Source organism: Anneissia japonica, unplaced genomic scaffold (assembly GCF_011630105.1).
Source record: "Anneissia japonica isolate Jap-2015-1 unplaced genomic scaffold, ASM1163010v1 scaffold199_len4679917_cov187, whole genome shotgun sequence".
Classification (NCBI taxonomy): Eukaryota; Metazoa; Echinodermata; class Crinoidea; order Comatulida; family Comatulidae; genus Anneissia; species Anneissia japonica.
In genome coordinates, this window is record NW_022686322.1 from 2,375,443 (window position 1) to 2,387,966 (window position 12,524).

The window sequence follows — 12,524 nt, forward strand, 5'->3', positions numbered from 1 at the left end:
GGATCTGTAAAAAAGGAAAAAGAATAAAATAATAAAATAATAAAATAAAATAAAATAAATAAATGAATAAGATATTCATACACAATAAAACTGCTTATACAGGATGGAATAATCTGAAGCCCTTTTCAAACAGAGCTGCAATACCGTAATATTGCGGTACACACGCTGGTATGGGTTTCTGTCTGAAAGAATATATACGCCAATATGCTGGCTTACTTTAAACCACCTCGGCACCTAGTAATATTGCCGCAATATTGCGGTAACCGTTACTGGCTTGCTCTCTTTGAAAGGGTCAACTCAATATAGAGGCAAACAAGCCGGCGTGTGCAGTTATGCATAAACAAACAAGGGTAAAGTTAAAACGATCTCCTTTGATTTAAACGGTTTCCAAATGATCTTTGAAATTGCTAATACCGAAATAAGAACATTCTGTTTGTGTAATGCACGTACAGCTCGTACATAAACGGAACCATGTAACATTTACACAACAACAGCTATCAAGTCTGATCAGGGGTGCCATATTGACAAAAAGCCCTTGAAAAGGTCCAAAGCAAAAAAATCTGCTCATGTAGTTAAAAAACAATCACCTCATATCACCTCATTTTGTGACCTATTGCCCCTTACATAATCATCGAGGGCCCTAACTCCACCTTCGTACCCCCAATTATGCCACTGCCTGGGAGGTAAGCCTCTTAACCCCAACCTACTCCAACTTGTAGTTAATAGTACAAATACCTGCCAGCCTTCACCAAGGGGTCCTCTTCCAGTTTTTTCAGAATGAAATTTTGTTGGATCTTCTTCTACTTTATAATCCTAGAGGAGAAAAAACATCATAACAATAATTTATAGAAAAATCTGTAAAATGGGAAAATGGAAATTCTGACCTTTCACAAAATTCTATCTTACACATAGCTGGCATTGTACTTGTGTTGCCTAACAGACATATCTTAGTTAAGACGGGCACGCACTTTGGCATACAACAAATCCATCCCTGCTCTATGTGAACACTTGACGACATAACACCGTCTGCTAATTGCGGTCATTAAAACGATCCATTTTGTGCAACACAACAATGGCTCTACTTACAACAGAGCCAAGTGTACGCAAAATTACATCACTCTTTATAAAACCGTAATTCAACCAATAGCCTATTAACATATACTATTTTTAAACATATAATTGGTAGTACTGTACATGAAATGATTACATTAAATTATAAATTACTTAAATAAAATGCAATTATTAGTATGTAACATGCATTAATAGAAATGTCAAAGGTTCTTACTCTTTCTTCAATTGGATCCATTGCAATATCAATGTGTTCTACTGTTCGTGTTGCTAACTCTTCTGGACTCAATTTATGAATCTATGTAAAAATATCAAAATGTACATGACCATATTGTAATACAGTAAAGTTGCATTTCAATGCGACCATCACATATCGTGCAACGCCCAAACAACCGTAAAGCGTTGATTACAACTTGCAAAGTTGCAATTATCACGATAAAAATTTTGAATATAACCTTCATAATATTTTTAAAAATTGGTGACACCTATAAAATGTTTAAACTTGAAATGGATTTTTCCTTTATAAATTGCAGCATGCAAACAAATACTGTATGATTGCATACATATTGTAAAGTGTACATGTGCTATTTTATATTGTAAATTCCATATGGCATGAATGCACTGTATAGTGTACTGTAAATACTGTTCTAAATAAATAGCTGAAAGCATGAACTCTACATGCCTTCATAATGTAAATAATGCCTGATGGTATAAATGTATAGTGTACATGTACTGTTTCATACTGGTCATGCCTGGAGACATGACTATATAGCATACATGCACTGTACATGCCTTCATAATGTAAATGCCTGGTGTATGAATGTATATTGTAAATGTTTCATACTGTTCATGCCTGAAGATATACAGTAGCGTACATGTATTGTACATGCCTTCATAATGAAAAAAAAAGGGTTTTTTTCGTTTTTCCTCCCCTGTTTTTTTCAGTGAGTTAGGGGCGGGTGGAGGAGGGCAAAAAAAACAACTATTTTTTTGGCCCAATGTAAATGCCTGATGGTATGAATTGAAGTGTAAATGTACAGTACAGTTTCATATTTGTACATGCCTTCATATTGTAACTAATCTTGGTGATATGAATGCATAATGTACATGTGCTGTTTTATATTGTACATGCCCGATGGAATAAATTCATAGTGTGCTGTACGACACAGTTTTGTTAAACGCTAGAGAAAATTCCTTACGTTTTCCTGTTGTCCATCATCTTCTACATGCATGGTTTCAATAATCAAAGCAAAATTATCCTTCATGTAAGAATTCTACAAAAAATTAAGTAAAAAATAACAGTAAATTGTTGATCAAATGATCATTTAAGGCAAAATGCACAGAGGCAGGGTGTTTACACTATATAAGTGACCATAGAATTATAATTTCATGGTATAAGCTATATTATGTAGTTGATTTTATTAAAATATACAGTACTTTTGAAAATGGTATTATATGGTAACCAGCTTAATAGTGTACGAACTTTGAAAGATGTTCACTGATAAGGGTTTCAATAAAATTTATGATTATGGCACATCTACAGGTAGATGGCCGGGAATGGCACTCTCAGACTTAAATTCGAATATAATTTATTATAATTTTTAAATTTTTTAAGCATTTAGATCCCCCATCTGGAAGTTGCCACCAGATGTGTACTGGCATTAAAATATGAGTGCTGCTGAATGGATCCGCTGAATGGATCCACTGCCATAGATCAGAGTGGCAGGGAATCAGAAGTCACCATCTTGCTGTTCCAGGGAACAGCTACAAGCAAACAGCAGCCAGCCAGAGAGCAGTTATTCCACCCAGGTTGAGCAACAAAGGCAATAATGGATAAAAATAAAAAATAAGTGTACTTGGTGTTATACCATTGGCCAAAGCACACATGGTCATCTAATTGTTAGAACAAAATCTCCAAACATATAAAAAGGAAAGGAAAAAACCCAATAACAACCACAAATCAATGAACATAAAAAAAAAAAAACCATCACAAATCCACATTTAATAAAAATACATGCAATAAATTAATGTATTTTTACTTAATATTACATTTAAATTGTCCTTTTTTCAGCACATTCAGAAATGAGCAAAGGTACACGAACCCTTATGGATGAACGATCTAAGGCGTACTTACCGATATTTCGGTCCTGCAATATGGATACGCATTCCACGCTTTTTCATGCATTTCTAAAGACCCCTTAGGGGCTAAAAGTCGAATGAAAGCTGGTACTTTACTGGGAAGGAAAAGGGGATGCAAAAAAGGAAAGAGTCAAAAAACAAACATGTGACAAAAAACACACATCATATTCAAAACATTTTAGAACACAGTCAACAATCACACAAAATATTATTTTATAAATTTATATGTTAATTTTATCATGACAATTTTCTACTTTAACTTTACTTACTGGAAAAAATTACATTAGTACAAACATTTCCAAAAGTTCTTTTAAAAGATATTGCAATGGGCATGATGTTTTTTTCTGGAGCATAGATTATCATTCTCCTAAGAGTTGTCAAAATAAAGGAAAGACTACAATTTCAAATGAAGGAATAGCTAAACTGAAAAAATCTCAATAAATGGTTTTCATATTATTAGGTAAAGTCACTTGAAATGCATGAAGTCAGATTTATGATTATGACCTCTGTACAATTCTAAATAAACAGTTATCTTTATTTCAACAAAGAAAATATTGCTGCACATCCAGAAAACAATTGTCCAGAAGTAGTCCAATGCAGGAAAAGCAAAACAAAAATTCATTATCAATAATAATAATAATAATAATAATAATATTAACAATAATAGTGATATATGGTTTACGACATGATGTACAACGTAATTTGTTTACATTGGTTACACATTTCAAAATGAACATTACATGTAATAGATATCAATTCATATTTCCACCACCAGTAAATTTAAGATTACGAACAGTCTGGGATTTAGAAGGAGCAGAAAACAGCAGTTCTGGGCTCAGAGTATCTAAGCAGAACATGTGGAACCATAATAAGATAATAATAAACCAAGCTTCTTTGTTATTTAACCTTGATTAACTCCACAACAGTTTAGTTAATAAAGTCCAAAGGCTAATATATTGTATGTCATATTTTATGTTAATACCATATCAGACAATGAATTTTAATATAATTTATGTAAAGATGAACAAAAGATGACATTTAATAATGGAACTAAGGTGGCAAAAAAATGAAGAGCAATATGTAGTTAATTATAAGAAGAATCCAATGACGGGTAATAAAAATGAGATATTGTAAACAGTATAAGCATTTAGGGATTACGTACAGTACAGTTGCTGACAGCTTTTGTTGGGCATTTAATGGGACACGGAATTAGATGAATTTTAAATCCACTAGTTAAAATTATGGGATAAAGATGATGATGGAGTTAAACAATGATTGTAACGATGATGATGATGATGTAGTAATGATGATGACGATAGAGGTAAAGATGACGATGGTGAAAAAAATGAAAATGACAATGATGACGAAGGTAAAGGTGATGATGGCAACAAAGATGGAAGTAACAGTGATGATGCTATTGATTAATGATGACAATGTTTAAAATTAAATATGAAAAGTGGAAAAAAAACATTGTGGAGAAAGATATGGAGACTGAAGAAAAATAAAAAGTAATGGCAATGATGTTTGTTTTTCTGCAATATGATATTATACAAAAACATGGCTAATCGAAAAACAAAATTGACATTTAAAATGGTATTGATGTTGACAGATGCTGGTTGATAGAATACTTTTTAAAGCTTATCAGTCTCAAGAACTAAAATGTTGAAATGTCATTTAGACTAAATAACAAAGAAGCATAAGAAATCAAAAACAAATGTAGCCTTCACCATCCAGTTGTTGTGTGTCATTGTCTCACTTACAGAGAACACAGTTCTACAATATGGATAGGCATTCCATGCTTCCTCATGGAAAATCAGAGCTCCTTTAGGAGCCAGGCGAGCAACTGTTTTTGGAACTTTACTGTGGAAATAATGGAAGACAAGGAACCACACATTTTAGGACAAGTATGAAAGATATCATTAATGGAAATTAACTGAAATGTCTTCCCTTTATCTAGTTTAAAGTAAAACCATACCTGCAAGATATACTGTACAATATGCTAGTAGTACAAAATCGTTACCATAATTATCATAAAAACATACAGTACTGTAGAATCATACATATAGACAGCCTCTAACAATATATTGTGGACATGTATACAAGTATTGTTTAAGTACAGTAGCCAATGTATTTTTTAATAATAATTGATTTTTTATTCTTTTTTTTTAATTAAATGTTCAAACACTTTTTATTATTACCCATGGAAAAAAACATTACGTTCCTATTAACACAGTAGTAGAGTTGGAAATGTCTTTAATTCTGTCCCAACGTTGATGAAGATAATTTCAATACAAAAATATGGTATGAAACAATTACAAACTAAAAAGATACAGTACCAGGTGATTCTGCCCATAGTTAAAATATTAATATCTACCGGTCATGTTGCTGGTGTTGTCTAAATGTATCAATTTAGCAACCAATCAGTATTAATAATAACCCTGATAAAATCAATAATACTCCAGCTGTTGGTTTACAGTAGTCAATTCTATCAAATTATTATTTTCTTTAATCCTATAATAATATTTTACACTGATTTGACTATTGTTTAAAAACATGAACATAGTAAGTGTTCATCACGGCCCTACTGTATTTCTACAACAATATGTTTTATCATTTTTTTAAATTATATGAATTAGTTTCACAAGAAGAAAACCCCTAAAAACATGGTATAAATAATATCACCACGCCAAACTAAAAAAAGCATTTGTTTGATATTAAGTACAGTTAACGTGCTGCTAAATCTGTCTCTTTTAGCAACAACACTACTGTATGCTTTACAATCTCCATGCATACAGGGCCTTAGTTATTTACAGTTATTTATTTTATTCATTTATTTTATGAAAAACCATTTATAATTATTTATTTATTATTTCATTTTATAGTAAAAAGATTTTCATCTCATTAATAAGTAGAATATATGGGTGTTAGAATGAATAGAAAATAAATTACTGTCCAAACATTTTAAATTGATTAACTGTTGGTCTAGACTCAACTTAGACTGTCATAAAATATGATTGTTTAATATATACATTGTTATTAAAGACCAATATATTCTTTTTATGTTGACTTATCTACTGACTCCCAATCTAGTGTCATAGGGTATTTTCTACTGGCTAAGAAAAACAGTTTCTAGGAATGATTCTCTCAAAGTGCAATTTCCTGTGGAAGCAGAAATGAGGAAATAAAAATAAACCACATTCTTAAAGCATCGTGCTGAACAAACGCTTTTTGGCACAAAACTAATGGACTCTTCAGCTAAGGTAAGCCCAGCCCCTTTGGATATTTGGGATAAGGTCCCACAAAATGATAGGGTAAACGTACGTACAGACGTGCGTTTGTGGGACAAGGGAGTATTCTTAGCGATGTTCTGATCGTTTAGTTGTTAAGTTTGATTGACAGTACGAAAAGACCCATTCCGTGTCCAGCAGGACTAGAATGATTTCTCGTTACAGTGATTAGCCCTTAACAGCATAATCTGATTAATGATAAATGAACTGTTCCAGTAGAAACACACCCATAGGCATTGCGTTCCTTGTTGTAACAGTTTGCGTCAACAATAACAATCAAAATCTCAACTGGACACCCATGATAATACAGTATATATATGGCATGGTTTTTAAATAATTTCAATAATAATGTATGGACACATAATGTAGTTGATCAATGCCACTTCTAATCAGGTTACTTATTATGTATTAGTACAGTCCGTAGGCTTCGCTGACGATTACTGATGTCATGACGAGTTTGTAATTAACTCCCTATTCATCAAGTACGTTTGCTCAAACCAAATTAAAAATGACATTCTGTATGGATTCAAATTACTGTTCGCCCTCCAATTCGAGACCACTTTTTCAAAGAACCAAACTATCAATATCTGAAAAGACACAGCCAAACATCTAATTGAAGACCAAATATGTAAAGATAAAGACAGCAAATACTAACTTACTTACCTTTGCAAGTGATAAATTTTATGTGTATATTGCCCAGAACCATATTTTTCATTTGTGAATGGTTCATTCACAATAACTTCTATTCCTTCTCCACCACCAGTGTTCTCTTTGCTTGCCTTTGCTACTGACCATAATTGAGCAACTTGGTACTAAAAAAAAGATAATAATTAATAATAATATTAATAATCATTTTATTTGCTTTTATAGTGAGAAAGAAAGCAATAATCTCTTAATATTGACACTTTGAATTAATATTACCAATTCAACAAATCATCTTTAAAGTTCAGAAAATAGTCAGATCTGAATTTTAAAATGCTAATGCAACTTACATCTCATCAAAGGTAATTCAGGTTATTATATTACTGTAGGTTATACAATATTAGTAAACTGTACTTTGTTTTCTACTGTACTTTTTGTGTTTAAATCTTGATGTTTTTAACCACTGTGATTTTTGTATAACTCCTTTAGGTAGCTTCAACGTGATGTGCTAAATAAATCTTAAATTATTACTATATATAATGTATGAACTTTCCTGAAATTTGCAAACTATACAGTAATATTAAGATTAATGGATATTATCAATATTCTATACAATAACTCAACGATCGATTCTATTTTTAAACATGAAATGACATCGAAGTTTTTCTTTATTAGTCAATTGTCAAATCTAAATTATGGAAGACAGGGAATGTAGACTACCTACTGTAATTATCCCCAATTCAATATACAGTTTGCGCTCCAATTCGAAACCACTTTGGGACCAGAAAATATGGGGTGGTCTCTGCATTCGGTCTCCAATTAGAGGGTTACTGTAGCTTTGTGATAAAAGATTGATGAGTGTCATTTGGTTTTTGAAAAAGTGGTCTCGGAATGGAGGATGCACTGTATATATGTACTTTACTACAGTAAAGGTACTTAGTAATTATTATCAGCCAGCGAACAGTTGTCAATGCTGATTCTGTGTAAAATTAGACAATTCGAAAACACTGTTGTTTTAGTCAAGGGTGAATGCCTAGAATACTGTAACCGGCTATTGTTGCAGACCTGTAATCTCACACAAATCTATATGGATCTCACCATTATATTGCTACCATTGATTTATATGCAAAATGCCATCACAACAAAACTACTCTACAAAATTGATTAGAAGCATTGTTGTGTTAAACTTTTCTGTGTTCGTGACAGATTCTGAAACTAACAAAATAACCTTATGTTTTATAGGAAACTTAAGGATACACTATAAATATTTTTAAAGGTTGTGTTTCTTGTAATTGCATAGTTTATTGCCAATTTTATGGAGCCTGTTAATTTATGTCAATATTAACAGTAAGAGGTAGGCGGATTACAGAGTACTGTATACTGTACTGTACAATCCAAAAACTATTATCCATTACCTAAGCATATTTACATAAAGATCTATAATACAAAGCTTAGATAACTATCATGGTAGGAAAGATGTTATTTTCTTACATTTATTAATCTGAATATTCCTAAGCATATAATGTAGCACACTATGTCCACATTATAGAGAATAAAATGGACAGTAATATTCTTATGTACAATATGATAGTTTATAGGCTTTTGTATTATTGATAGCAATGATGAAATCCACTGCTATAAATGGTTTCTCCATTGTCGTAAAGTATACTTTACCTTTTGTTACTCTGTATTTACCTTTGACATAATTGAGTTGTGCAATAATGATTCAACTCTTCACTCAATATACTGTAGCATGCATATCATTAGGAAGGCAAAAAGCTATATTTTAACTAGGAACATTGTATATCATAACAAAAGCAACCACTCTTGAATTGTCACAGTCTAAAAATTCTGAGAACACTGTAAATGTCAAATTCTCTTAAACCCTTCCAAAAATAGATGACTTTTTTATATATCAATTTAGCAAAACAGTTTAAACTAAAATCACCTACCTCTGGTACTGATAAAGGTAGATGGACACGACTGAAAACAAAATGGAGAGTAATTCAATATCCAATGTAAGTTTATAGTGACATGATAATAACAAAATGTTACAAAATCACACTTTACAACAGATTTTTGTCCATCGCAAAAAAAGGTTAAAAATACACATATATTTCACAGATGTTAGTACAAACCAATAAACTTCAACTAATACTACTGTATACATAAAAATGAAAGGTTAAGAATTAATGCTAGTTTAAGCCAAATAATCTTAAACATTTTCACAGACTCCATTCACATGGTGGAATAAGAGGTGATAAGGTAAGACATTAGATAACATTTGTTCTGTCCAGTTTAACATTGACCTAATGTTATTAAAGCAGCGGTCCCAAGTTTCCCACAACGCGGGGAGTCTCCTGGAAATTGGAACGGACTCTCGTACTCCCGCAAGCAAGAAAGAATCTGCTGGAAAATACTTTAACCCATCTTGTTAAATTTTTCAAAACTATCAAAAAATGAAAAAAAAAAATCTATCAAATTTAAGACCGAGTGTGCCTTTTCCGGCCATCTAGACATGCCATACTGTAATCATAAATTTCCTTACCTCAGTCCCAACCATGGTGGGGCTGAGGTAGTCTACGCCCTTCATATGTGAAAGTCCCTTCCTGGACCACCTCTACAATATATTGAATTCCTGGATCCGCCACTGCAGATCTCCAGGAATCGGCTTCTTCAAACTTGGGACCCCTGTTGTAGGATCATTGTTGATGAAATGCAGCCACATCATAAACATCTTCATGAAAAAGTCGCACCTTGGGCTGAAACATAAGCTGTTTTCAGACAGAAGTTCTTGTAATATTGCAGTAATAATTACCGTTACAATTAACGACATAAACCATTCATACCAACCAAATATTGCAGTAATATTGCTGTAATATAACGCGTTTTTGTATGAATGGATCATGCACGCTGAGAGAGTCATGGTAATGTTAAATGTAAAACCAAAATGTAAGTTTGCGTAGACGAGAATTTTTTTAGCGAACCCGCCGACTGCAAATATTGATGATTTCGAATAAAATTTTATTTTTGGCCAATTAGCGCATCCACCGCCACGAAAAAGTGGAAATTTAAAAAAAAAATAAAAATTTTTATCTATTTTTATTACGCCCTCCGCTGTCTTGAAATCTCCAAAGATAAGATATGTACTTCCTAATTATATAAATTTGAAGCATTTAAACACCCCATTTTACATTCACCAATAAAATTTTATTTTTATTTTCTCCTCCGTCTGGATGATTTGCTAAATAGGAAAACAAAATTTCCTTTTTATTCCGCCCTCCACCAAAAATCTTTAAAAAAATAATTAATAATCCCATCACAAGACAACAGGGGATGTATGGACCAGTAAACCAGGGTAACACTCTACTAATATTCCCAAAAGATGTACATGTATTGGGTTCTTTAAAATGAGCCAATTGTGTACACTGGGCCTGCAGATTACAGTCTTTATCTAAAAAGACTTGTTCCACCTCCAGAACCATAGGCGAGAGTGCCGTTCGAACCAGCGCCGATATTACTGTATGGCTGTAGGTTGCGGCGCCATGCCTTAACCGCTTGGCCATTCGACTTGCCGCAAATCTGTCACCTCTACTCCATGACTATACTAACGATTCTGTTCTACCTTTTCTCGACATTGGTCCAAATCGTTATCCTTATTTAGACTGAAATAAAATAGATTGCGGGGATTTAACCTACTTTCGTTTCAAACAAACGCTGGAACGTACCGGCACCGATATACTGTATTCCTCAAGCAGGCCTTACTTTACAGTGTGGTCCTAGCAAGGCCCTACTAAAGTTTCGGCCAGGCTGGCCTATAGGACAAGACAGACCGACTTGCTTTCGTACTTAAGCATCGCTTCAAATAAAAACTGTTAATGCCATTCTCTATCCAAAAAATCGCTTGCCATGACAGCCGCGCTGCATCACTTACTTAGGTGATGTACTGGATGCAGGACTAAAGTCCTCTATATCCAGAGGCAAACCGGTATTCTGGAATTTTGTATTTTCGCCTTGTATGTAGTCAAACTGTACTGGTTGATTCTTCCAGAATTTATCTAATCCACTTTCAAACAAATAGAGGGAGGATGCTGTCACAACTTCATTCGGAAGAGCGTTCCAGTTGTCAACAATACGGTTGTTGAAACAAAACCTGCCCACATCGATGCATGATTGCTCTTTTAATAATTTTAGTGAATGTCCACGAGTTCTATCAAAAGTATTTAGGTGCAAAAAACTAGATACAGAATTATCATATTTATTATTTAAGAGTTTGTAAGCTCGAAGGCCTCTATCAATATTCAAGAACTCTCGCAAACCACACACTCCCTACAGTTTAACTGCTTTACTTACACTCCAACCTACGTGCGACGACAACCTTAGAAGGTGTTTGCACAAGACCGTACAGATACAGCCAGTTAGGCTAGGCCTAGTCAGGGCTAGGTTATGCCTACCCTTGCCTATTGCTGTCTCTACGTTATCTCATTTTAATTTTATTTTGTTTTTAAACGACACCACAATCAGCAATCTGAAAAATTTGAATCGTCCATGCTTAAAAAAGAAATGTGGAAATCAGGAAATATAAGTCATCACGAATATTTCTTTATATGAAAATCTATAAAATGGGCCTAAATTTCCGCCGGTAACCTAAGCCTAGGATATTCACTGTAATGAACAGAGCCGGGGTTGTAACGGGAGAAATAGCTGGTTGTCTCACACCGCCGGCCGGTGAATCGTCGCGACGTAAGTTAGGCCTAGCCTAGGCTATTCAGATCAGCGAGAAATAGAGTAATAACCAAGATTTTACTACAGTTCATATAAAGCACATAATACCTGATATATTAATAACATTAGTATGATACATTATTTTATATAAATAAGTTAAAGAAACTTACAATTCTTTTCTAATAACCATTATTGCTGCCTAGTTAATAATAGCACTTCCGATACTCACTTTTTCGATACGGTATGAACCGTATGAACTCATTTTGTATGCACCCTCCCCCGCATGCGCATTTTGGTTACATGACGTCTTTTAAAAGGATCAAGAGCCGAAAACTCCCGGATGTTATTACTTGTACAGAAAATAGGAATGATAGAAAAAATTCGATATGATTGTTTAATTTAAAATGCTTGCTGTAAAGATTTCCTATAGATAGGCCTTTATATATAAAAAAAAAAAAGATATTTCCTACAGATGGGCCTTTATTTAAAAAAAAAAAGTAGGCCTAGATGCCAAGCTGTTACTAATTTCGTTACTAGGTACTCAAATACTCAAAAACAAATTATTTCTTTATAATACAGATGCGGAATAATATAGTAAAAACAGGCAGACCTGTTTGCAGTGTTTCCTGCTTGTTTTCCAGTTTCCTTCCATCTTGCAAATGA

The 12,524-nt window shown here is 33.3% G+C and overlaps 1 protein-coding gene across 2 annotated transcripts in view; it reads right to left on the minus strand.

The window, feature by feature from the left end:
* The window catches only part of LOC117115660 (phosphatidylinositol transfer protein alpha isoform-like), a 17,296-nt gene extending 5,137 nt beyond the window's left edge, over window positions 1-12,159 (minus strand). Inside the window, exons 1-7 of one of the 2 annotated variants that reach the window (XM_033259557.1) lie at window positions 12,032-12,159; window positions 9,089-9,119; window positions 7,158-7,306; window positions 3,203-3,302; window positions 2,268-2,342; window positions 1,286-1,366; window positions 736-813 (exon numbers count right to left, since the gene is read on the minus strand). In XM_033259557.1, the coding sequence (XP_033115448.1) occupies window positions 736-813; window positions 1,286-1,366; window positions 2,268-2,342; window positions 3,203-3,302; window positions 7,158-7,306; window positions 9,089-9,119; window positions 12,032-12,051 (534 nt within the window). In that variant the 5' untranslated portion in view covers window positions 12,052-12,159. Of the gene's footprint in view, window positions 1-735; window positions 814-1,285; window positions 1,367-2,267; window positions 2,343-3,202; window positions 3,303-4,967; window positions 5,068-7,157; window positions 7,307-9,088; window positions 9,120-12,031 lie in introns of both variants that reach the window. The other variant, XM_033259563.1, reaches the window with a different exon arrangement.
* Between the last annotated feature and the right edge of the window lie 365 nt (window positions 12,160-12,524).